Here is a 25,936-nt window from a genome sequence, read left to right as displayed (position 1 = left end):
TATTTTGTACGTTGTATGTATTATATACTATGTTCTTTTTTAAGATTTTATTTATTCATTCATGAGAGACACACACACACCCAGAGAGAGAGAGAGAGAGAGAGAGAGAGAGAGAGGCAGGGACACAGGCAGAGGGAGAAGCAGGCTCCATGCAGGGAGCCCGACGTGGGACTTGATCCTGGGTCTCCAGGATCAGGCCCTGGGCCAAAGGTGGCGCTAAACCGCTGAGCCACCCAGGCTGCCCTATACTATGTTCTTATAATAAAGTAAGCTAGAGAAAGGAAAATCATAAGGAAGAGAAAATGTATTTGCAGTACTGTACTGTATTTATTTAAAAGAAAAAAAAAACCACGTGTAAGTGGACTCATTCATTCTGACCCCATTCGTTCAAGAGTCAACTGTAGTAGGAATCAAGCTGCTGTGTTGCCTATGGCCGTGTTCATGAGGAGGCTCCCCATGTAAGAGTGAAGCAACTAGAAGAATCAGAGTGGGTCTTCATGGGAGCCCTCTGGTCCCATAGCAAATAGGTACTGCTTTTTTCATGGTAGAGAAATCAGTTTCATCGAGAAGGGCCACATGTTGACATCTCTTTCCAAGTAGCCCTGGGAATACTACCAGCTGAGCTGTTATGTGGTCCTGAGGTGCCCCAGGGGATCTCAGAGTGAAGTGTGTTCTTCTCACTAGCTATGGTTCCAAATCTGGAGAAAAACTTTAAGAAACTGTAAGAGAAAGAAAGAAAGAAAGAAAGAAAGAAAGAAAGAAAGAAAGAAAGGAAGGAAGGAAGGAAGGAAGGAAGGAAGGAAGGAAGGAAGGAAGGAAGGAAGGAAGGAAGGAAGGAAGGAAGGAAAGAAAGAAAGAAAGAGAGAGAGAGAGAAGAGAGGGAGAAAGCATAAGTTAAGAAGAATGCCTCAGGTCAGAAGATGGTCATGCCTGTTACAGAACTAAGCAATGTTTTTTTTAACTTCAAAATCACAGTATGTGTACATAACTCCTAATGATACGGGTAACGTGCACATTTCGGGTGAGCCTCACTTCCCTGGATGAGGTTCCGGTAACTACAGCCCTGCCCTGCTGGGGACGTGTGTGGTTGGGGAGCACTCTTAGGCAGTGACCTCCTCTGATCAGTACGGGCTTTGTTGGGTGACCAACACCTAGCATCTCAGAAATAAAGGAAAATGAACCATTTTCCCCCTAATACCCAGTACTCCTTGCCAGATTTACCTGTAGATCTGATCAAAGCCGCTGACTAACACAGTTCCCACAGGAAATCGAGAGAACACCCATAGGGCAAGGGAGAAAAATCACTTCCTTCCAACTGCCTGAACACACAAGTTATTTTTGGTGTGAAAGCAGAACCTCTTGATTCTCTTTGGTAATCTAGGGAATAAGAAGTGTTACAGATTTTTTTTTTTTTTTTTTTTAAGATTCCTGCTATCCTTACAGTTTGAAAAGTTGACCCCAGGGGCAGCTGAGGGAACTAGGGTAGAGAATCCGTAGAAGCAAGAGAGCCCTCTGCCTTAGAGGTGTTTTATTTTGGGGACAGCTTTGAGACAAAATGCACATTGGGAGAGATTGAAAATGGAGAGAGTGGCTAAAATTATAGACTATTCATGCTGGAAGGGGCCTTGGCTGTGCTGTGATTCAGTCAGTTTTTAAATGAGGGAACTCAGCTGGGTGAGGATAGCACGAGCTCGGGGCTGGTCCTGCTGTCTGTCCTCAGACCACAGACGAGGCAGAAAAGGCTGTGATGGGGGTGTTCCGGAGACCTGTCCAGGGAGGGCAAGGAAGGCAAACCACTAAGGATGAGGAACTAGCACAAGGCTTAAAGAGGCAACTAGTCCAGAAACTGATTGTCAGAAACACCCTGGCCAGCGGGACTGGGGACCAGAAGGAGTCCTCACCATACCCAGGCTGTCCCTGTCACTGGAGACACAGATTAAAGCATTGACCAGACTCTGCTCACACTCCCCTGCCCCTCCTTGTCCCCCACTTCTGTCTGTTGATAATAAATGGATATCAGACTCTTGCGACACGTTCTGCTGTCCAGAATGCAGAAAGGCCGGGAAACGGACCTGTTTCCATCTGGCTGCCCTCTTGCTCATCACCTGGGTACTTGGTGGCTGAAGCTGAGTATCCTGTGAGAACCCCACACATAAGGGTTTTGCTTTTCCATTTTCAGCCCAGGGGCCAGTGAGTGATCCCCCCTCTGCTCTCTCAGCCTCTGCTAGAGGGAGGACAGAGAGGAAGTGACTATACGGCCCTAGCCTGCATCTGCTCCCATTGCTGCCTGCACCCTTGAGAGGGGAAAAGTCTCTTCCTGGAGAGTGTGGGCCAGGGGTCCCACAGACCGCAGGGTTCCAGAACCTGCCAAGATCAGCTGCAATCAGAGTCTCCATTCTCTGGCTGGCTGGATGGCTGGCTATCGCTTGCCCCCCCCCCCCATGAGGACAATACAAGGGTGTGTAAGGTTGCCTGGCCTGACTGTGCCACTGCTGCTTAGTTTATAATCACCCTGGCCTCCCTGGGTGGGTATAAATCACTCATTCAGCCTTGCTGGCAGGCGCCCCGCCTGTCATTAGCAACGCAGGGTGAGGTGGGAAGGAAAACGTAACTGTGATCTTGATAAGCTACTGGGCAGCAAGAGCGCTTGCCTGCTGCAGATGTGGGAGTGTGAGAGGCCTTGGGCTTTCTCTGGGGTCTGGGAAGAGAGACAGCAGAGCCAGGGAAGGTGCTGGTGTGGGCCCGACAGCCTCTCTGTGCTGCACCAGACTGTGGGGCTGGGTTCCCAGCTCCTGCGTCCTGCAGGCTGCATGCATGCTTTGCACTTGGGATTGTCCTGCTGTAAGCTTTGCATTTGGGCTTGTCCTGGACGGGAGGCCCCTGCTGTCACCTCACTGACACAGCTCGCGTCATTCAAGCTGTGGCACAGAGGTCAGTGCCCACTCTGCCCAGGGCGAGGGGACCCCCCCTCCTCACGGAGTATCCTGAGTAAGGAGACCCAGGGTTGACCTCGGGGAGGCCTGGAGTCAGTGCTTGTTCCTTGGAGGGGTCATTCTGTCCCCAGAATATGTCCCAACTTTGGTTGGAGAAAGCAGAGGGGGGACTCAGTGTGAGCAGAGAAAGTTGTTAACTCTTCAGGAGCAGCCTGAGAAAGATCACGTGCATCGACACAAAATGAACAGTTTGCTTCCTTTGGGGCTTTTCGGTATGTGCTTGGGCCCCCGGTGTTTGTGGCACCTCATGCATCCGGGCATCCTGCCAAGGTGGGGAGAGGCACAGAGACACCCATGGCCTGCCCTTAAGATGACACAGCTTGGGGCACTCCACAAGGGGCGCATGTCACTGTGCCCTTGAGTCGGAGACCCGCATTTCTCTCACATTTTCACCTTTAGGGTACTAGGATGCATTTTACGACCTACAACTACATTTAGTGCTTCTGTTACCGCCCTAAAAGCTGCTGTCAAAATAGTGGGGACATCCTCCCGTCAGAAAGAAATGAGGGCTATTTCACTTCGCCCTTTTCTGTGCCCAGTGGCCATGCTTCTTCCTACCCCCCACCCCACCACATTTTTTTTTTTTTAAAGATTGTATTTATTTGAGAGAGAGCATGAGCAGGGAGAGAGGCAGAGGGAGAAGGAGAAGCAGGCTCTCCACTGAGCAGGGAGCCAGACACGGGACTCGATCCCAGGATTTTAGGATCACGCCCTGAGCTGAAGGCAGACGATCAACCACTGAGCCACCCAGGCACCCCCCCCCCCCCGCCCCTCTGCCGCATAGTTTTACCTGAGCTTGTTTCATTGTGAAACCTCCATTTTCTGTGCTGATAGAAAGAGTGAAGTTCTCTCTTCATCCTGTCTAGACTGGCCCTGTAGCTCACTGTGACGCTTCTGAACATTCTGAACGCATGTTCTCGGGGTGGGGGCGAGGTGGGGGTGGGGGGACAGCTGAGGCTGCAATGGAGCCTCCCCCCTCTGACAGGTCAGCATCTACATGCCCCACTCTGGGAATTGGGGGTCCCTTGAGATTTATTTCCTCATTTATAGTCATGTACTTCTGCCTTCTGAGATATTTCTGGGTCATCCCTGCCCCCCAAAAGGCACCAGGGTGTTTGTCAAAACTCAAAGAAGTACACACTAAAAAAGAAGGGGAGTTTTACTATAGGTAAATTGTACCCTCTGTAAACTTTTTAAAAGATCCATTCAAAGCACACATTCAGGTTTGCTGTTGCCGTTGAAGGCATGGCTTGCAAGATGTTAGAAACAACCTAAGTGTCCATCACAAGGGGATCAGTTAAATAAATGATGATACTTGCCTATGATGATATGGGATTGCTGTTAAAAAGAAGTGAATAGATCTGTACATCTGATGTGAAATATCTCCTTTTGTAATTGTTTGACTGGTTTGGCACATCTCTGGTAGGATCCCTGGAAATTGCCAGCAGTGGTTCCCTCCATAAGGGCGACTGGGTGTGGAAGGATAGGGTTGGAGGAAGACTTCATGGACACCGTTATACCTTTTTTTGCATTTCGAATTTTGTTCCTTGTGCATTTGCTGTCCCTAAGAGGTAGATACAAATAAAATAAATTCCTTTGACCACAGGACCCCAGAACTGAATGGCATTGGCCTCTAGCCTGATTGTCGCTGCTTCTCAATTTCAGGGCCTTCGTCCGAGCCAGCGCACTCCCCCACCAACAGTGGGAAGAAGCTCTTTGCTCCTGTTCCATTCCCTTCGGGCTTCACTGAGGATGTGTCCCCCGGTGGCCCCCTCCAGCCCCCACCACTCCCCCAGAAGAAGTTAGTGAGCCGGGCAGCCTCCTCACCCGACGGCTTCTTCTGGACCCAAGGCTCTCCTAAGCCAAGAACAGCAAGTCCCAAGCTGAACCTCAGCCACTCAGAAAGCAATGTGTGTGCCCACGAAGAGTCCCACTTCAGCTACTCCTCGAGCCCGGGGAGCCGCCACCATCACATCTTCTCCTCTTCCGAGCCCCTGGAGAAAACTTTCAAAGGCAGCGGCCACTGGGTGCCAGCCCCAGGGCTGGTGGGCAGCAAGAGCGGCTGTGGGAGCCCCGGTCTCCAATGCAAAGGGGTCCCCTCGGCCTCGGCCTCCCAGCTGAGCGTGTCCAGCCAGGCGTCCACCGGCAGCACCCAGCTCCATCTCCACAGCCTCCTGAGCAGCATCAGCAGCAAGGAGGGCACCTACACCAAGCTCGGGGGGCTCTATGCCCAGTCCCTGGTCCGCCTCTCGGCCAAGTGTGAGGACCTCTTCATGGGCGGCCAGAAAAAGGAGCTGCGCTTCAATGAGAATAACTGGTCGCTCTTCAAACTGACCTGTAACAAGCCTTGCTGTGACTCGGGGGATGCCATTTATTACTGCGCCACCTGCTCCGAGGACCCCGGCAGCACCTATGCTGTGAAAGTAGGTACCACCCTGTCCCCTGCTTCCATTCTGCACCGCAGACAGCTGGCCCCGGCTGTGACGAGGCCACAGCTCCAGCAGGTCCTCTTACTGTCTGGGCTGCAGGTGCAGGCCTGATGCCTGAGCTTCCCACTAACACTCAGCACTCTCAGCCCGGCCCAGGACATGGTGCAGTGAGATTTGTAGTGTCAATGCCACATTCATCCTCTGCTTCCAGGAGTGAACCTGTGTGATCTAGTTGGATTAGGGAAACAAGTTGTCTTTGAAGGCAGCAGAGAGTTTGTTCATTTATTCGGCAGATTTTTACAGAGTGCCTACTACATACCAGACATTTTGTAAAGATCTGAGTAGATAGAGGTGAACTTAAGTCTCCTATGGAGCTTGTAACCTAAGATGGGAGATAACCAATGAAGATAATTGTTCTTCAAATATTAGAGCTGGAGAGAGCCAGACCTAGGCATCATCTTGAGCACTAAGAGTAATTGCATTGATAAAGCATTCACTATGCAACAAGTGTCTTAGGTGGATTCACTCCATGACCTCGTATCGTCACAGGACACAGAGGTTTTTCAGATGGGGGATCTGAGGCTCAACATGATTAAGTAATCTGCCTGCAGCTAGCTGGTAGCTGAGATGGATGGGAGTGCTGCTTTGTCTTACCCTCAACACTTCTGCTACCATCCTGTCAGTTAAGAAACGAAGTTCAGAGAAGTTAAGTGACTAGCCCAAGGTAACACAGCTCTTTAATCTTTGCCACCAGATCAGGGCTGTTGCAAACCACCACCCCCCTTCCCCCCGCTCCATTTCTCTCTCAGGGTGCAGCTCTCAGCAAGTGGGCCAAACTGTTGGCACCCATGTGGCCACTGTGGTCTGTGCCACACATGCTGGTCCTTCCATGTGGCCCCCTTTCTCATCTTCTTTGCTGTCCCTTGGTTACCTGGTAGTTCTGTAGTTCTCCTATAAATGCAAGCTTTTGTGGAGAGCGAGAAAGGAGCTCTTTTTCCTGCGATCACCTGTCCCCAGATATTCTTTTATTTCCAGTTAGAAAGAAATACAAATAGTGAATGAACATGAAATGGTCTCGGGAGGGAGGGTAGCTTCCTGCTTACTAGTGGGGTTTTTAAAGCTATTACGATTATTGGCCAAGGAAAATGGTAGTGACTTTTACTGTGAGCTTTTTTTTCTGAAGAACTTGGTGATACCAAGTTAGATAAAACTTGATATCTAGTTTTAGATAGACGGGTAAAAAGATAAAAGATAGATGGGTAAACCCCGATTTGTATGTTCTGGGGGGCTACATATAATTATTTGCTACTTTACTAGGAAAAAAAAAAAAACAGGGTGGTGGGGGCAGTATGGCTCCAGGGAGGATCCAGCTGAGGGTCCAGAAATCAAGGTAGGTATGGCTAAGATGACAGGCACCAGATGGAGGAAAACATTAAGGAGACCTGTGTGAGAGTCTGTGGATTTCTTGAATCTCATTGCCTCTTTGTATCTAAACTTTCTTGGTAAGTGATTACACCCTGCCACTCTCCAGCCACAGTTAAAAGCAAAAAAGAAACAATCCCAGTGTTTCCCTTCCTGTTAGGATGGCGCTGGATTCTGTAGAGGGGAAGTAGTGGACTTGCCAGTGAGCTGAAAAGGAGCCCGATTATCAGGGTGGGCTCAGACCCCAGCCCGTGAAAGGGATGCAAATGTGAGCTGCTGGAAGACTGAGGCCAGGAGGTGCCTGGGGTTCCTGCTAGCCCCAGGGAACCTGAGGAGGTGATCTGTGCACCAGCCCTCCTCCCCTTCCCTGGGGTCAAGGACATCAGCCGCAGCCACCCCGCTCCTGAGGCTGGACCTAGGCTCATGCAGGGCCTCTCCATTTGGAGGAGGAGAGAACCCGGTGGAAGAGTCTTCCTCCCTCTTGCCATGGGGTAGAAAGTGACGTGACCCTGCCGCAAGACCTAAGGCGCTGCCTGTCACAACTTCTGCCCCGATCAGAATCTCGGGCAAAGGGGTCTGGTTTTTATAGTTCTAAGTGCTTGTCAGGTGCAGCTTGGATCCAGGACCTCCTACAATCACGCAGAATCAGTCACGTTCTCTGAAGAACAATGCAGAAAATCCAGCTTTCCCCGAGGAGGTTGAAAACAAGCGTTCCTCCTCATTTCATCAGAAATGTAAACCATAAGGAAAGGAGAGGATAGCCCTCTAAGGGAGAGAGTCCCGGGGTGTCCTATCTGACTTTGCCAGAGACGTGGCAGCTCAAAGACCATCTCTGCGACGCAGGAAATGGAAATTTGGAGAAGAGCCTCAAATATCTAGAGTCTAGAGAACACCGGTACCAATTTGCAAGCGTGCCCAGCCTGGTGATTGTGGGGTGGGGGCTTTTGGAACATCATTTCCCACGTGCAGCTGTTCCACTTCATTAGCGCTGCAGTCTAGACGAACGCAGTCATCTGGAAGCCGCGGGACCCAGCGGTTCCCCCCGCCCGCCCTGTGCCGCCGCTCTGTCGCAGAGCCCACCTCATCTGTGCCTGGTGCCAGGCAGGGGCTTGCATGCAAGTCCCCTGTAACCAAAGCAGCTCACACCTGCTCCCACTAAACGCCGGGCCCTCCATTCGTGGGCTCAGCGCCCTGCAGCAGCCGGGAGATTAAAGTCAGCTCTTGTAGCCCTGCTCCGTGAATATGGGGGGGCGGGTGGGGGGCCGGGGGGGCTCGTCAGCTGTGTGTGAGTTTTCAGAGCTGCTTTATTCCTCAACCAGAACTCCAGTTCGGTAATTAGGGACCTGTGTTAAGCCAGCTGGGCCTTCTTTATTTAACAAACGTGACTTAGCCCAGATTTTTAGCCACGAATGAGGCTGTAACTCCAAAGTTTCAAGTAAGGACTTGGCTCAGCAAAATGTTTGAAATGTGAGCTGAACCAAAGGTTTGTGTGGTCTTGCACCAAAACCCAAGCACAGACTCCCTGAAGATGAAGAGGGGGTGAGGGTAAAGAAGCCTCCCCACCCCCACTCCCCTTCCTCTACCCACCCCAACCATCCAGCACTGTAAAAAAAAAAAAATAGGTCTCAGGGGCACCTGCCTGGGGGGCGGTGAGGGGATCCCCCCACTCCCCAGCCTGTGCACTGTGCTGACTTCTCAGATGCGGGACAATGAGGAAGCTGGGGGTCCTGGCTGAGGACTAGTCACTGATTTTGAAATGCATCCACATCAGTTGCCATTTCACTCTGCTCCTTCATTTGCTCTCTGGGCAGACTGTCAGTGGTGTTTGATAACCCTTGAGAAATGGGACCCTTGGAAACACTTCCCAGGCCCTGGACAGCTGCACTTCCCAGGTTTGTACAATAACCTGCAAGCCAGCTCTGGATTGCCTCACCACGTGGCTCCAGCCAGACCTGCGGCGCAATCACCATAGCAACCTTTTCCAGTGAGAGCTCACCCTGGGGTAGTCACAGTGCTGAGAGCCGCACCTGCCCTGTGTCATTGACTGCTCACCATGGCCCGGGAGAAGGGACCTATTGCTGCCCCCACTGCAGAGGAGAAAACAGTCCGAGACCAATAAGCTTGATCCTCATCATTTGTGGATTCCGTAATTTTGAATTCACTCATTAAAATTTATGTGTAACCCCAGATCATTTTTTCCCCACATGCACAGAGTTGGGGAAAACGTGAATCACCCGATGTGGGAATCCCCAGCCCAGGTGGAACCCGGCAAGGCTCCGGCTCCTTGTTTCAGCACTCATCTATAAACAGGTGTCTTGTTGTGGTCTATTTATTGCCTCGTTCTTCACATTTTCATGCTTTGTGGTGATGATTTCACTGTCGAGAAGGACCAAAGTGAGCACTGAAGTCCTGCCTAGTGTTCCCGAGTTCAAAAAGGTTGTGATGTGCCTCTGGGAGAATGTCAGGTAGGCTTCGTTCAGGCACGAGTTCCGGCGCTGTCTGCCGTGAGTTCTGGGTTAACGAATCAACAGTAGCTACTGCTAAGGCAGTTTTAGACAGAAGCACACACAAAACAAGGCTCTGTGCTGGCCACTTGGTAAAAATTTTGTGACCAGACGCTCGTAAGAGCTTTGCCTTCGATTTCCCTTAAGGAGCAATGGGTCAGTATTCACTCATTCATGTCTGTGGCACACAGATCCTGCAGATAGCAAGAATCCACTGTAACTTGCCAGTGTTTGCGGAGTTCGTAGTTAAGCCAAGGTCCTTTTCACTCCCAAGCCCATATTTTTGATCCCTGGAACACATCTCACTTAGACAATCTTGGACAAATAATTTATCCCCTTGGAGCCTCTGTCTCCTTTTTTGTAGCAGCATCTACCTCCTCCTACCTTGTTAGGTTGTCTGGGATTTAGTGAGACTCTGTAAAAAATGCTTAGTAGGCCAGTGCCTCACACATGGAAGAGGTGGGCTGGTGTCTGGTGGCCGAGAGGCTCTCACAGGAGGAGAATGACCCCAACCTCAGCAGCACTTTGCCCACATATCCACAGATGGCACGGCAGATGAGTCTGTACACGGTGGTTGGGATCTATATGTGAGGCCACTTTTGGAAGACTGCAAATTCCCTTTCATTTTTGGGGTTTGTTTTTTAATTTTATTTATTTATTTGAGAGACAGAGAAAGCATACAATGGGGAGGAGCAGAAGGAGAGGGAGAAGCAGACTCCCCACTGAGCAGGGAGCCCAACTCCAGGCTCTATCCGAGGACCCTGGGATCATAACCTGAGCCAAAGGCAGATGCTCAACCAACCGAGCCACCCAGGCTCACCCCGCTTTCATTTAATAGTGTTTCTGAAGACTGCCTTTAAAAACCAAATATAAGGATCCCTGGGTGGCTCAGCAGTTTAGCACCTGCCTTTGGCCCAGGGTGTGATCCTGGAGTCCCGGGACTGAGTCCCACATCAGGCTCCCTGCATGGAGCCTGCTTCTCCCTCTGCCTGTGTCTCTGCCCCTCTCTCTCTCTCTGTGTGTGTATCATGAATAAATAAATAAGATCTTTGAAAAAATAAAAACCAAATATAGTTGGGTGGGCTGGAATGCAGTCTGCAACAACGTCCCTCAGATAAGTGTTCCCGAATCATTTCTCTTAGTGTAATAGGAAGCAATGTCTGGAAGAAGATGTGCTGCCATTTTATTTCTGTTTTACTTCTATAATAGAGAAATTACTAAATGTGTTACCTCCCTCCCCATGCCCTCCTGCACGCCCCCCAAGTTATTTTTAAATATTTCCTCGGAGGCTAGGCATTTATGCTGAGGAGGTTTGTATAGCTGCAATCTAAATAAATCTCTTTGGAAAGGTGCTTGCAACAGAACTCCTGAAAATGTCCCCTGTTAGCACGTGGCGCTTCATAAGCACTGCCGTGACCCCTCGTGTGCGGCAGCGCAGCAGCCTGAGGGGTGATCGTGGGCTGTGTGCAGGACGATGTGACAGGTAGATGCGAGGGGCCTTTCTCCGCAGGGTCGGGTACCAGTCCCTACCTTTCCGTAGAGCATGGCTGAGGCTGCGCTGTATCCTTTTGGGAGAAGAGACCACAGACTGTCTTCTGTCCCTTTCAGTGGAATTACGGGGAAATTGAGGCCTGCCAGAAGGCCACGATCTCTGGCTCGAGACTCCAGTTGTGTGGCAGCCAGAGGAGGATTAGCGCTGCTGAGGATCCTCAGGCGGCTGGCGCTGTCATTAGAACAAGAAGATGCTGAAGAGGCAGGAGAGAGATGGTTGCGGGGATTCCCCAGCGGAGCTTGAGATCACCTGCTTGTTTATCCTGCCTCCAGTTCAGAGAGTGCCTTGGGCACTTGGGCATCCCCAGCCCTGGAGAGCTTTCTGTTTCCTTTCAGCTCCATGACTCACCCTCGGAGGATAGTGTGTGGCCATCTAGCAGCGCCAATAAAATTGGCTGGCCCTGCAGGCCATGCCAGCTAGCAGGCATCGCATTTTTCCCTGGATCTAGAAACTGCGGCAGCCTGAGGGGACGTGGCCACATCCTAGGGGGGCCTGCTTCTGTCCCTGAGACTCCCCAAGAAGGGAGTTCCCCAGTGGTCAAACATATCTGCTGTCAGGTAGTGACCGTCGGGTGCAAGGGTTGGGAAGTCAGGCTGGCTGCCTGTGTGAACTCCTGTCTGGCCTCCTCAGAGTTTGTCCAGGCCACACCTTGGGCTGATGATGTCTTCCTACTGATACCAGGGTGCCACCCTGCACGTTTTTCTGCAGGGACCCCACTCCTTCTGTCTGGATTGTGTAATTTTATGTGTAACTTTTTTTTTTAAGATTTATTATTTATTTTAGAGCAAGTGAGCGAGCCAGGGGAGTAGGGGGCAGAGGGAGAGAAAGACTCTCAAGCAGACTCCCAGCTAAGCAGGGAGCCCAACCCAGGGCTCTGTCCCAGGATCCTGAGATCATGTCCTGAGCCAAAATCAAGAGTCGGCCACTTAACCGATTGAGTCACCCAGGTGCCCCTATGTTTAACTTTTAAAGAAATTGCCAAACTGTGTTCCAGATGATGGCACCATTTTACACTCCACCAGCAACTGTAAGGGTTCCCAATTCTCTGCATCTTTACAGACACCTGTTATTGTCTGTCATTCTTATTATAGAATTCTAGCAAGTGGCAACTAGAACCCCACCGTGGTCTGGATTTGTATCTCCCTAAAGACTCCTGATAGTGGGGCTCTCTTCAGGTGTCTGTGGCCATTTGCTTTTTTTTTTCTTTTGGTGAAATGCCTATTAATATATTTTGCTCACTTTTGATTGGGTAGTTTATCAACAAAGTATTGAGTTGTAAGAGTTTTTTGTTCAGTTGTGTTTAAAAAATCCACTTGTCAGGTGTGTGTTTTGTAAATATTTTCTCCAGCCTATGACTTATCTGTTCCCTTCCTTCGTGATATCTTTGGAAGCACAAAAGTTTGGAACTTTGATCATTATCTACTTTTTTCTTCTCTGGACCGTGCCTTTGGTGTGGCATCTGACAACTCTTTGCCCGACCCACGGTCTCAAAGATTCCTGCGTTGTCTTTTAAGATGTGCATTTTTGGCTCATACGCCTAAGTCCGTGTGATGCATTTTGAGGTGATTTGTGAGTATGGTGGGTGTAAGGGTTTACGTTCACCTTTTTTGCAAACGGATACCCAAATGTCCCAACACTATTTGCTGCCCAGGATGATGGATTCCACTTTTGGCCTGACTTTGCCCTCTCCCCACAGATCTGCAAGACCCCTGAGCCCAGAGCAGCCTCGTACTGCAGCCCCTCTGTGCCGGTGCACTTCAACATCCAGCAGGACTGCGGCCACTTTGTGGCCTCCGTGCCCTCCAGCATGCTCACCTCTCCTGACGCACCCAAGGACCCTCTCCCTGCACCGCCCTCACAGCCCCCTGCCCAGGAGCAGGACTGCGTGGTGGTCATCACCCCGGAGGTGCCCCACCAGACCGCCTCAGACTTTGTGCGGGACTCAGCCGCCAGCCACCAGTCTGAACCTGAGGTTTATGAGCGGCGCGTGTGCTTCCTGCTGCTGCAGCTCTGCAATGGGCTAGAGCATCTGAAGGAGCACGGGATCATCCATCGAGACCTGTGCCTGGAGAACCTGCTGCTGGTGCATTGCTTCCCCCAGGCCCCCCCTGGCCCCTCCTCTGCCACCCCGGCTCCCCCTGTCTCCTCTGCCACCCCCAGTGCCCCCGCCACGGCCACGTCCCCTTCCCCCGCTGCCGCTCCGTCTCCTTGCCCCCCTGCCACCCTCCCAGCCGGCGTCCCTCCCAGCCCCTCGGCCGCCCCCGCCTGCCAGGCAGCGCCCGGGGAGAAGTACCTGCCCCGGCTCATCATCAGCAACTTCCTGAAGGCCAAGCAGAAGCCAGGCGGCACCGCCAACCTGCAGCAGAAGAAGAGCCAGGCCCGGCTGGCCCCGGAGATCGTGTCGGCCTCCCAGTACCGCAAGTTCGATGAGTTCCAAACAGGCATCCTCATATACGAGCTGCTGCACCAGCCCAACCCGTTCGAGGTGCGCGCACAGCTGCGGGAACAGGACTACCGGCAGGAAGACCTGCCCGCGCTGCCCGCCCTGTCCCTCTACTCGCCGGGCCTGCAGCAGCTCGCGCACCTGCTGCTCGAGGCCGACCCCATCAAGCGCATCCGCATCGGGGAGGCCAAGCGGGTGCTGCAGTGCCTGCTGTGGGGGCCGCGGCGCGAGCTGCTGGAGCAGCCCGGCTCGTCGGAGGAGGTGCTGTGCGGCACCCTGCACAACTGGATCGACATGAAGCGGGCCCTGATGATGATGAAGTTTGCGGAGAGGGCGGTGGACCGCAGGCGCGGGGTGGAGCTGGAGGACTGGCTGTGCTGCCAGTACCTGGCGGCCGCAGAGCCGGGGGCCCTCTTGCAGTCCCTGAAGCTCCTGCAGCTTCTGTGAGCGCAGCCCACTCCCACCCGCCCCGCACCTAGCCGCCCCTTCCCCCGCCTGACCCCGGCCCCACCCCCATGCCCGACCTTGCCTTGGAAACCTCTGCCTCCCCTGGGAAATGGTACAAACGACTCTCATACTTGGATGTAATATATATATAAAAAATCTAAATATGAAAGACTGTGGCTGTCATTGCCTACTCTGCTTCCCCCACCCCCCGGTCCCCAAGTCTCCCCAGTTTCCTCCTGCAATTATGTACCCTTCTTTTTTTCTTTTTTTAAAGATTTTATTTATTCATGACAGACACACACAGAGAGAAGCAGAGACACAGGCAGAGGGAGAAGCAGGTTCCATGCAGGGAGCCTGACATGGGACTCGATCCCGGGTCTCCAGAATCACACCCTGGGCTGAAGGCAGCACAAAACCACTGGGCCACTGGGGCTGCCCAATTATGTACCCTTCTGGCTCAGCGCCGAGGCTGGGGATAGTTCTGCCAACAGAGCAAAGCCTGGACTCTGGCTTTGCTACCTTGTCATGGGATCAGTTTACTCTCTGGTGGTTGAGTCATTAGCAAAGCTCTTATCCCCAAAGTGCCCGATGCCTTAATATCTTGGTGGGTTAAATTGTATCTAAGCCTCCGAGCAGTGGCTTCAAGACCACTTGAGGTGTCCGGATCTCACTTCTGAGCTAGAGCGGCAGTCCACTCGTCCCTCTCAACTTCCCCTGCCCTCCTCCCAACCCAGCAGTCTCTTAGGAGGAATCCAGACTCAACCATGAACCCAGCAGAGTTTCAGAATCAACCCCACTGCTCCAAATAATCCATTTCCAGTTTGCTAAAGCCAGTTGCCATATGTATGGTCAGAGGCCCGGCTGAAGCGGAATCCACCCCAGATGGTTCACATGAAATGATTTTAACGGGGCCACTTAGGTGTGGGCAGGGTTAAGAGCATAAAGGAAAGATGGTGAGGCAAAAGCAGGGGCTGAGGTGGGAGAGCCAGCTCTTCACCCTCCGTTTCCCACCTGCCATCCGCGGGCCAAGCCCAAGGGGCGCTGGGGTGATGGAGGCAGCAGGCTCAGCCTTGCAGGGCAGGGAGGGGGAAAGGATGCTGCCCTTTGCCTCCACTATGCTAGAGAAGGGCAGCGCCAGAGTAAAACAGGTTTTCCGCTCCCAGACCGGTAGTCTCCCTACGGGCCTAAGCTCCTTCCAGTTACCATTTGTAAAGCTCACGTATTCAACTCGCGCACTGCGACTACTATGCACTGCAGTCAATATTTGTCACTATGCCTTTAAAGCACATGGAGAGATTTAGGAAGCACCAGATCTTTCCTCCACAAACTAGACACACAAAATGTTACTAATTACTCATTTGAAGGGAGACAGCCCCAAGACCCTTGTATTTCTACCTAAAGGGTAATCTTCCAACGTGTGAGCTAATTAATTTCTAAAACCTTGTTAATAACCATGGACGATTGTAAAACAAATGCAAAGATCTTCTTAATGGATGTCCTAGAAATCTGGGAATGCGGTTAGCAACCAGGACAGGGAAATCTCGCAGGTCCCCTTCTGCATATTAATTTCACTCCTCTCGGACTACAGGTAAATACGTCCCCATTTCGCTGCATCAGCTGTGAAGACAGCGCCTGTGCCGCACATTTGTCATGTCAATTGTTGCTTGAGCATTGAGGAAAGAACGGAAGAAGCCAGCTTCCAGCTCTAGCTGTGCAAGAGAAAGAGCCTTCAAATGTAGAAATCATAATTCTTCATAGGACCTATCTGTTTTGGGGCAGTATTTTGTCAGTGGTTTATTCCTGGGAATTTTCTGGACACACCCTCCACCCTCGATTTGCTGCCCTTTGCTCTCTCCTCTTTTCTCATTTCAAGTAAATAAACAGTGGGGGAGCACCTGGGTGGCTCAGTGATTGAGCGTCTGCCTTTGCCTTTTTAAAAAAAAATTTTTTTTATTAGAGATCGAGGATCAACCTTGGGAACCCTAGTAGCCCTCTGATAGACAGGAGAGAGAAGTGATGTGGTGGGGACACTGAGCCTTCCACAAGCTTCCTGTTATGGGTGCTAGTTGTAGGGGCTGGAGGGGAAGCCTAAGGACCCTCCATACCCCCCCTCAGCCAATTAGTTGAGGCCAGGGGATGAAGGGGATGGAGAGAGGGAAGAAGGACCACCTGACCATGCCCCGAAGGAGCTTCCTCTAAGCTGCCTGGGGAGGAAGCCTATTATGCTGGTGTGGACTGGAGCTGTGTCAGCCTAGTTTGGGAATACTGGTAAAAGACTGCAAAGTAGAAAATGTAAGGAGAGGACGATCCTTGGGATCCTGGGAGCAAGTCCCAAATCAGTTCCCGGCAGTGAGCCTGCTTCTCCCTCTGCCTATATCTCTGCCTATGTCTCTCATGAATAAATAAATAAAATCTTAAAAAAAAAAAAAAAAAGCAATGGGGAGGGAGGAGACAAACCTTCTGCCAAGGGAATGCAGCGCCACTTGGAAACACATGTCTCAAGAGGCACATTTTAAATCTCTGAATGAATGACACTTTTTGTATATGCCACCCACCTCAGGGGGAAAAAAATTGAAATTGTAGAAAAGGTCTTAAAACCAAAATGAATTCAAAAGTAAAGGTGAGAAGAAATTATAGCAGTAAAGTCCAATTGAGAAGAATGATTACAAACATCTAACTTACTTCTGAGCTGTCCACCAACCTAGAAAAAGTAGAAAACAGTTGCCTGCAGAATTCTTTGTGGAGTTTTAGGGGACAGTTCAGGTCTTGGTAAGGAACAGGCCTTTTCTCAGTGTGTGGTTTTGAAGGGAATTTGTCAAGGATTTCCTTTATTTTTTTTTAAGATTGTATTTATTTATTAGAGAGAGAGAGAGGGAGAGAGAGAGAGTGAGAGAGAGAGAGAGAAGTGGAGGGAGAGGCAGAAGGAGAAGCAGACTTCCCTGTGGAGCAGGGAGCCTGACTCGATCCCAGGACCCTGAGATCATGACCCTTGCTGAAGGCAGGTGCCTAACCAACTGAGCCACCCACGTGCCCCAAGGATTTTTTTTTTTTTCTTGAAGACAGTGGTTGATATCCCCAAGAGCAGTGTTTATTGTTTTCTTAAAAGACATTTTCCTAGATAGGGCAATTCCTTATATTCACTATTGGTGAAATCCAAGTGGATAACATTCGAGCCTATTTCCATCAAGGTGGTTCTACAGGGTACTTGCCACCCATTCATCTTGGTAAGTTGTTGGCCTTTTCCATAAATGGTTAGTCACATGACTACATGGATTAGGTTGGAGAAATAGCTTTAGCCACTCTAAATTTAGGGGCTCAAGTTAGGTGGGTTTTTTTTTTTTAACCTCAAAATACAGCTGCAATGCACAGCTTTATCTCACAGAAAGCTTAAGCACTAAACAGATGAAGTCCAGAAACAATATTTTGTTCCACAGAGCTGAGGTTCAGAAACCATCAGGGACTTCTGTTTGATGATGGGCTCCTAACCCTTGGCTTGGCTCTTCAATACTCCTGGCATCTGTGGACTCATCTCCTTTTGCTTGGCTTTAGACCCAACTACTAGTATTGAAATCTCCAGATTTTTTTTCTCTCCAGCTCTGAGTCAGGTCGCCCCCATATCCTTTTCCCATTTGTAATCTTGGTTGTTAACAGGGCCTTTCCCTTTCACATGCCAAGATGTGGAATCTTTTTTCTTCTCCTAAGTTCTTTCCTGTAGGCGTTATGAAGCCGTACATCTAAATTGTTATATCCTTGCCAGAAGCAAGATATGCACTTCAAGGGGATTATTTATTTATCATAACACATGGCTCAGATCTAAAAAGACAGGGCTCTGGGGAGCTGTAGTTACCACTCTGTGTAACACTTCCTGGTCTGCAAGAGCTCCGGGCTGGAGAAAGCTCTTTTGTGATGTGCACTTGCACACAAACAATTATAAGGATTTTGAAGAGGGAAGACACATGTTACTTTAATGACTTTTCTGAAATCCATTCTTTAAATATACAGCTAATAAATGAGGCAGGCCTTTCCCACTCTGCTGAGTATCTATAAATCTTTGAAGATCTAAGGATAAGCTTATTAATCTCATTAAAGTAGAAGCTTTGTCATGTAAAATCTGCTTGGCATATTTAATAGAGGGCGGTGTGAAAGGAATTGATTCATTAGAAACCAAAATTTAAACCAACTGATGTCATTGCTAAAAATAGAAGACAAGAATAAAATGATTGGGACAAGTTCCATGGGGTGACTATCTTAACAAATTACTCTTCTCTTTTCCGATGCTAATTAATGCAAGTTAGGGACAGCCAAAGACACCTAGTCCATACTAAAGATGTTCTGGAAGCACTTGCACACTGGAAAGTTGTTTAGGAGGTAGCCAGATCGGTTCAAGAAAAGAGTCCAAATTGGCCCCAAAATGGTATCATTCATTTATTTAGGGAGAACTTGGGTTTGGCCAGAACTTCCATGATCAACCTGGAACCTTACTGAGTCCTGGCTACTCTCTTCTCTGCTCCTTAGCTTTCCTTCCAGGGCTCCATCTGTTCCAGCTTTCTGGAGGGGGGGAACAGCGAAGTCAAGCTTACTCAGGAGTTTTTTGCAGACCAACAAACCAGCGTGGTATTGAATTATACCAGTGGGAATTTGAACATAACACTTTTATAGTATGTTCTACATGCTGGGTTCCAGTCTTTATAGATCCTTTACCAGAAATGATTATAGCTACTTCAAAAATGAACAAACGACAACAACAACAAAAACCACTGCCCAGAACTTGAGATGCATTTAGGCCACGAAAACTTTTACATTCTATATTAGGACTTCTTAAAAATGATTCTTCGGACTTCTGACTCATTGCCTTATCAGGGATAATCAGGCATGGAGACAGTTTGACGGAAGTAAGTATGGAGGTTTAAGGAGGGAAGAGAAGACAGAAAATGAGAAAGCAAGATTCAGAGACAAACCACCTGCTTTACTACTTGCCTGGAACCAGCCCTGATAACTTCCCACAACCCCAGAAGGAGATTCATGAGTCTTAGTCTGCTCAGGCTGCTCCAAAAAATACCATAGGTTGGGTAGCTTATAAACAACAGAAATTTATTTCTCACAGTCTGGAAGCTGCAAAGGCCAAGATTAAGGTGCCAATAGATTTGGTTCTAGTGAGGACCCACTTCCCAGTCATAGATGGCCAGATTATTGTGTCCTCACATGGTGGAGAGGGCAAAGGAGCTCTCAGGGGTCTCTTTTATTAAGGGCACTAATCCCACTGATGAGGTTTTCACCCTCATGACCTAAGCACCTCCCAAAGTCCCCACCACCTAAGCCATCACCTTGAGAATTAGATTTCAACATGTGAATTTTGGGGAAACGAACGTTCAGTCTAATATATCACTCTTATCAGCCCTTTCCTGGAATCATGCAGACATGTGTATGTCTAGTCTTTTCTTAAAGATCTCCAGGGATGTGGAGGCTCTACAGAACCCTAGGTGGTGTAAAGTTCAACGTCAGTTGGTAACAGATTCCTTACAAAGTCAGAAAGATTTTAAGAACTGTGCCTTTTATTTCTGTCCTTTCCTTATGGACCATTCCCATCACCATCATGATGGAGACAATTTTCTGATTTCCTAAAGTAGTAACAGAGATTTCCTCTCCTCTATCCCTCAGTCTTCCTGGTTGTGTTTATTTGGAGTATGTACAACATCGCACAGCACTAAAAGCCAAAGCTACTCAAAAAGATACATTCAGAGAAAGTTCCCTCCCCCAAACCCTGTCCCATTCTTCCATCCTTTCCACCTGGCTTCCACCTATCCATTGTAATAACCAAACATACTAATTTCTTCTTTATCTTTCTTGTGTTTCCTTTGCACAAATGAGCAGCTATAAGACTATGTCTTCTTTCTTACACAAATGTTAGTACAGGAGAGACGCAGGAGCATTTTGCTTTTCTCTCTTAGTGTGTCAACAAAAACTTTTTGTTTAAGATTTATTGATTCATCTTAGAGAGTTGGGGGAGGGGCATAGGGAGTCAGAGAATCTCAAGCGGACTCCACACTGAGCATGGAGCCTGACTTGGGGTTCGATCTCAGGACCCTGAGATCATGACCTGAGCTGAAATCAAGAGCCAGCTGCTGCGCTGACTGAGCCACCCAGGCGCCCCTCAACAAAAACTTTCTTAAAGCAATGAGGCGACTTGACCTCTTACTTGATTCAGACAATTAACACAGTTTCATCATCCACCAAGGTGGTAAAAGCATCATTTTCCCTGCTTGGAGAACATTAATTCACCAAACTTTGAATGATCCCTTACTGGTATCGCCCCTTTGTCCTTACGATAACCCATCTTATTTTCTCTGGGAGATATGGACTGTTTTTCCTCCCAGATGGAAACCCTGAAATTTGTCCCAAACTGCAGTCAGCATCATCAACAGACTCCTGAGTTAAATGATGAAATTCATCCTCAGGCGCTTACTCCTCTCTGGAGTGACTCTGCTAGTCCTTGCCCTCGTACCTAACATTTCTTTGATAAACTCTTCATTGATCCCTTACGGCAAACTCAACCTAGAGAATATGGCCAGGTCTTCGAGGAAAATACTTTGGGGATAATCTCCCAGAGAGTGTTTAAAGAAGAAAGAGATTGTGTGGCTCTCTGTGGCTTGGCTTTTCTGTGGCTCCAGTGTGGTCATCTCTTTCCCTGACTTCAGAGCGCTGCAATGTAAGCAACAAGGACTCCACTCATTGAAATCGTTTCTGGAACTTGGAGTTAACTCTTACACAAAAGGAGCCTGATGCTGTTTGTCTTGGCAGAGTCCAACATGAGTCATGTGCTGTTTCAAGTAGCTGATTAATCATGGGTAGAATGAAGGAACTTACTGGGTGTTTCGTCCCATGGAAAGGTTTCTTGTGAAGGCAAGGGTTGGGGGAGGGGAGTGGGGGTGCAAGCTGCACTGCCTCCCCGGTGCAGAGGGCACACACTGTGCAGAGCAGAGGGCGCCTTCCTGGCCAGTGCCAACTGCACCCCTGCAGCTGGAATGGGCAGGCTCCTCCAGTCATGAATCACACATTTGATAGCAGCCCTCATCCTGCACACAGGCTCGGTCTGTGCCAGCTGCTATGCCCTGGCTCGTCACCCGACAGCCCCCTTTGTTTCAACTCTGAAAAGGCAACGGCCCACCGGAGACAGCACTGGAATGAAGAAAACCAAGAGCGTTGTTACGTGGGGATGACAGCTCTGGTAGGATGACCATTTCTCAACAACACCCAGCCCATGAGTGCTCCTGAAAAGGACTCTCACAAGGGCGTGGACACGCAGGCCTCTGAGAGCAGCTAACGGGAGCAGTTTGCCACCGGGCTGGGATTATCACCTTCCAGGGGATAAGCTTTGTAAGGTCTGGAATTTCTCCTTTGTGGTACCTCTAAAGTTACCTTGTAGGGAAAGAAAGGATGTGGGAGAGAGACACTTAATATTCCTGGAGCGATGTCATTAAGAGCATGTCACAAGCCCGGAGAATGGCTAGGCTCGGCTCTGCTGTGTCTGTAAGTGGACACCACGATGGTTAGAGAACAAAACCTGGCTGTGTAATCCAGGTCCTTTGTCTAGTTTTGACTCCCTACCCCTGAGGTCTGAGCACCAAGAAAGGAATGCCTTAATGGGCAAACCTTTAGTTTGAGATGTAGAATTTAGTGATTCGGCACTTACATATAATACCCGGTGCTCATCACAAGGTCCCTCAATCCCCATCACCCATCTAGCCCATGCCCCCACCCATCCGCCCTCCAGCACCCCTCAGTTTGTTCTCTATCATTAAGAGTCTGTTTTCTGGTTTGCCTCTCTCTTTTCCCCTCTATGTTCATTTGTTTTGTTTCTTAAATTCCACATATGCATGAAATCATGGTATTTGTGTTTCGCTGACTGACTCATTTCACTTAGCATAATACTCTTGAGCTCCATCCACGTCATTGAAAATGGCAAGATTTCATTCTTGTTTATGGCTGAGAAGTATTCTGTTATATATGTATATCTCCCACATCTTCTTTATCCATTCATCAGTCAATGGACTTTGAGGTTTCCATAATTTGTCTATGGTTGACCATGCTGCACGTATCTCCTCAAATCAGTATTTCTGTATCCTTTGGGTAAACATCTAGTAGCGCAATTGCTGGATCATAGGTTAGTTCTAGTTTTAACTTTTTGAGGAGGCTCCACATTGTTTTCCAGAGTGGCTGCACCACTTTGCATGCCCACCAACAGTCTTCGCTAACAACTGTTGTGTCCCTTGTTAATTTTAGCCATTCTGACAGGCTGAGGTGCTATCTCATTGTAGTTTTGTTTTGTATTTCCCTGATGATGAGTGATGTTGAGCATCTTTTCAGGTGTCTGTCTGTTGGCCATCTATGTGTTCTTTGGAAAAATGTCTATTGGTATCTTCTGCCCATTTCTTAACTGGATTATTTGTTTTTTGGGTGTTGAGTTTGATAAGTTCTTTTGAATATTAACCCTTTATCAGATGTGCCATTTACAAATATCTTCTCCCATTCCATTGGCTGCCTTTTAGTTTTATTGTTTCCTTCACTGTGCAGAAGCTTTTTATCTTGATGAAGTCCCAATAGTTTATTTTTGCTTCTGTTTCCCTTCCCTCAGGAGACATATCTAGTAAGAAGTTGCTATGGCTGATGTCAGAGGTTACTGCCTGTGTTCTCCTTTAGGATTTTGATGGTTTCCTGTCTCACCCTTAGGTCTTTCATCCATTTTGAACTTATTTTGGTGTATGGTGTAATAGAGTGATCCAGTTTCATTCTTTTGCATGTTGCTGTCCAGTTGTCCCAACACCATTTGTTGAAGAGACTTTTTTCAATTGGATATTCTTTCTTGCTTTGTTGAAGATTAGTTGACCATATGGTTGGGGGTTCATTTTGACGTTTTCTATCCTGTTCCATTGATATGTGTGTCTATTTTTGTGCCAGTACCATACTGTTTTGATCACTACAGCTTTTTAACAATAGAACTTGAAGTGTAGAATTATGATGCCTTTGTCATCATAATTTTCCTTTTTCAGGATTGCTTTGGCTGTTTAGGGTCTTTTGTGGTTCCAAACAAATTTTAAGATTATCTGTTCTAGTTCTGTGAAAAATGCTGGCGGTATTTTGATAGAGATTGCATTAAATGTGTAGATTGCTTTGGGTAGTAAAAAATGTTTAACAATATTTGTTCTTCCAATACATAAGCATGAAATTCTTTCCATTTCTTTGTGTCATTTCAATTTCTTTCATCAGTGTTTTATAGTTTTCAGAGTACAGGTCCTTTACCTCTTTGGTTAGGTTTATTCCTAGGTATCTTATGATTTTGGGGACAATTATAAATGGGATTGCTTCCTTGATCTCTCTTTCTGCTGTTTCATTAGGGATATATAAAAATGCAACAGATTTCTCTATGTTGATTTTGTATCTTGAGACTTTACTGATTTAATGTATCAGTTCTAGCAACTCTGTGGTGGAATCTGTTGGGTTTTCTATATAGAGTATCATGTCATCTGCAAAGAGTGAAAGTTTGACTTATTTCTTGCTGATTTGAATGCTTTTCATTTTGTTGTTGTTGTTGTTGTCTGATTGCGTGGCCAGTACTTCTGGCACCATGTTAAATAATAGTGGTGAGAGTGACATCCCTGTCTTGTTCCTGACTAGAAAGGAAAACTTCTCAGTTTTTCCCTGTTGAGGATATTAGATGTTGGTCTTCGGGATCCCTGGGTGGCTCAGTGGTTTAGCGCCTGCTTTGGCCCAGGGCATGATCCTGGGGTCCCGGGATCAAGTCCCACTCGGGCTCCCTGCATGGAGCCTGCTTCTCCCTGTGTGTGTCTCTCATGAATAAATAATAAAACCTTAAAAAAAAAAAAGATGTTGGTCTTCTGTAGATAGCCTTTATGATGTGTAGTATGTTCACTTTATCCCTACTCTGTTGAGGAGTTTTATCAAGAATGGATGTTGTACAAATCAAATGCTTTTTCTGCATCTATTGAAAAGATCATATGGTTCTTATCCTTTCTTTTATTAAAATTATGTATCGTGTTGATTGATTTGTGAATTTGAATGACCCTCGTAGCCCAGGAATAAATCCCACTTGATTGTGGTGAGTGATTCTTTTAAAGTGCTACTGGATTCAATTTGCTAGTATTTTGTTGGAATTTTACATCCATGTTCATCAGGGATATTGGCCTGTAGTCCTCTTTTCTAGTGGAGTCATTGTCCAGTTTTGGAATCAGGGTAATGCTGGCCTCATAGAATGAGTTTGGAAGTTTTCCTTCCATTTCTGTTTTTTTGGAATAGTTTGAGAAGAATAGGTACTAACACTTCCTTAAATGTTTGGTAGAATTTCCCTGGGAAGCCATCTGGCCCTGGACTTTTGTTTGTTGGGAGATTTTTTTTTTTTTTTATTACTGACTCAATTTCTTTGCTGGTTATGGGTCTGTTCAAGTTTTCTATTTCTTCCTGTTTTAGTTTTGGTGGTTTCTATGTTTCTAGGAATTTATCCATTTCTTCCAGATTGTCCAATTTGTTAGCTTATAATTTTTCATAATGTTCTCCTATAACTGTTTGTATTTCTGTGGTGTTGACTCTTACTTCTCTCATTTGTGATTTTATTTATGGGTCCTTTCTGTTTTCTTTTTGATAAGCCTGGCGAAGGGTTTATCAATTTTATTTTTTCAAAGAACCAGCTCCTACTTTCATTGATCTTTTCTACTGATTTTTGTTTGTTTGTTTTTTTATCAGTTGTTTCTGCTCTAATCTTTATTACTTCCCTTCTTCAGTTGGCTTTAGGCTTTATTTGTTGCTCTTTTTCTAGTTCCTTTAGGATAAGGTTAAGTTGTTTATTTGAGGTTTTTCTTGCTTCCTGAGGTAGGCTTGTGTTGCTATAGACTTCCCTCTCAGGATGGCTTTTACTGCATCCCAAAGGTTTTGTTTGTTTGTTTGTTTTTTGTCTTTTTAAAGATTTTATTTATTTGAGAGCTAGAGAGCATAGAGTGGGGAGCAAGGGTCAGAAGGAGAAGCAGACTCTCTGCTAAGCAGGGAGCCCAATGAGGGGCTCTATCCCAGCCCTGCGAGATCATGACCTGAGCTGAAGGCAGATGTTTAACCAACTGAGCCATCCAGGTGCCCCCCCAAAAGTTTTAGACCATGATGTTTTCATTTTCATTTGTTTCCATGTATTTTTAAATTTCTTTAAATTCCTGGTTGACTCATTCATGTTTTAGTAGGATGTTCTTTAAGTTCCATGTATTTGCGGTCTTTCCAAATTTTTTCTTGTGGTCACTTTAAGTTTTGCAGCATTGTGGTCAGAAAAGATGTGCATGGTGTGATCTGTCTTTTTGTACTTGATGAGGACTGATTTGTGACCCAGTGTGTGATCTATTCTGGAGAATGTCTTACATGTGCTTGAAAAGAATGTGTATTCTGCTCCTTTAGGATGGGATGTCCTGAATACATATGTTAAGTCCATTTGGTCCAGTTTATCATTCAAAGCCATTGATTCCTTGTATATTTTCTGCTTAGATGATCTGTTCATTGATGTAAGTGGGGTATGAAAGTCACCTACAGTTATTGCATTACTGTTGATTAGTTCCTTTATGTGTGTTATTGTTTTATATATTTGGGTGCTCCCAAATAGGGCACATAAATCTCTACAATTGTTATATATCTTCTTGTTGGACAGTCCCCTTTATTATGATATAGTACCCTTCTTCATCTCCTGTTACAGTCTTTGGTTTAAAATCTGGTTTGTCTGATACAGGTATTGCTACTCTGGCTTTCTTTTGATATAATGGGCAACCTTTCATTCATAGACTCCCTGGATTGCATAAACAGAAGTTTTTTGCTTGGCATCTAATGAAAACATTGGAAAACAATGAATGACATAATAACAGTCTTTGTGTTTGCCTGACTTCTCTGTTCCAAAAGACTTAAAGTCCTGGTACTTGAAATATTTACCTTTTTACAACATTTCTCTGATATATGTAGGAATCCAGACAGGTGACCTACATTTTAAGAGAAAATTGAGGTCTGGAAAGATGAGTTAATAGATGAAGTATAAACCCAGGACTAGTGTCTCAGCTGCATGCCTTCCATTCTCCACCAAGTACCACTGTACCATGTGGTCAGGTGTT

General features: G+C 47.5%; 2 protein-coding genes across 6 annotated transcripts in view; both read left to right on the top strand.

The window, feature by feature from the left end:
• Positions 1–13,959, top strand: part of PRAG1 (PEAK1 related, kinase-activating pseudokinase 1) — a 58,396-nt gene extending 44,437 nt beyond the window's left edge. For all 3 annotated transcript variants that reach the window (XM_077848979.1, XM_077848980.1, XM_077848978.1), the window contains 2 exons: positions 4,659–5,416; positions 12,597–13,959. In XM_077848979.1, coding sequence (XP_077705105.1) covers positions 4,659–5,416; positions 12,597–13,790 — 1,952 coding nt within the window. In that variant the 3' untranslated portion in view covers positions 13,791–13,959. The remainder of the gene's footprint in view (positions 1–4,658; positions 5,417–12,596) is intronic.
• A 6,860-nt stretch (positions 13,960–20,819) lies between these two features.
• Positions 20,820–25,936, top strand: part of LOC144284441 (uncharacterized) — a 64,745-nt gene continuing 59,628 nt past the window's right edge. The window contains exon 1 of one of the 3 annotated variants that reach the window (XR_013352829.1): positions 20,820–21,015. The gene's annotated coding sequence lies outside the window, so the exon portion shown is untranslated. Of the gene's footprint in view, positions 21,016–21,036; positions 21,170–25,936 lie in introns of those variants that run through there. The other 2 variants (XR_013352831.1, XR_013352828.1) reach the window with 2 other exon arrangements.

The sequence above is a fragment of the Canis aureus genome, chromosome 15 (assembly GCF_053574225.1).
Source record: "Canis aureus isolate CA01 chromosome 15, VMU_Caureus_v.1.0, whole genome shotgun sequence".
Lineage (NCBI taxonomy): Eukaryota > Metazoa > Chordata > Mammalia > Carnivora > Canidae > Canis > Canis aureus.
Note: the sequence above shows the minus strand (reverse complement) of the source record. Positions and strands in the feature narration are given on the sequence as shown.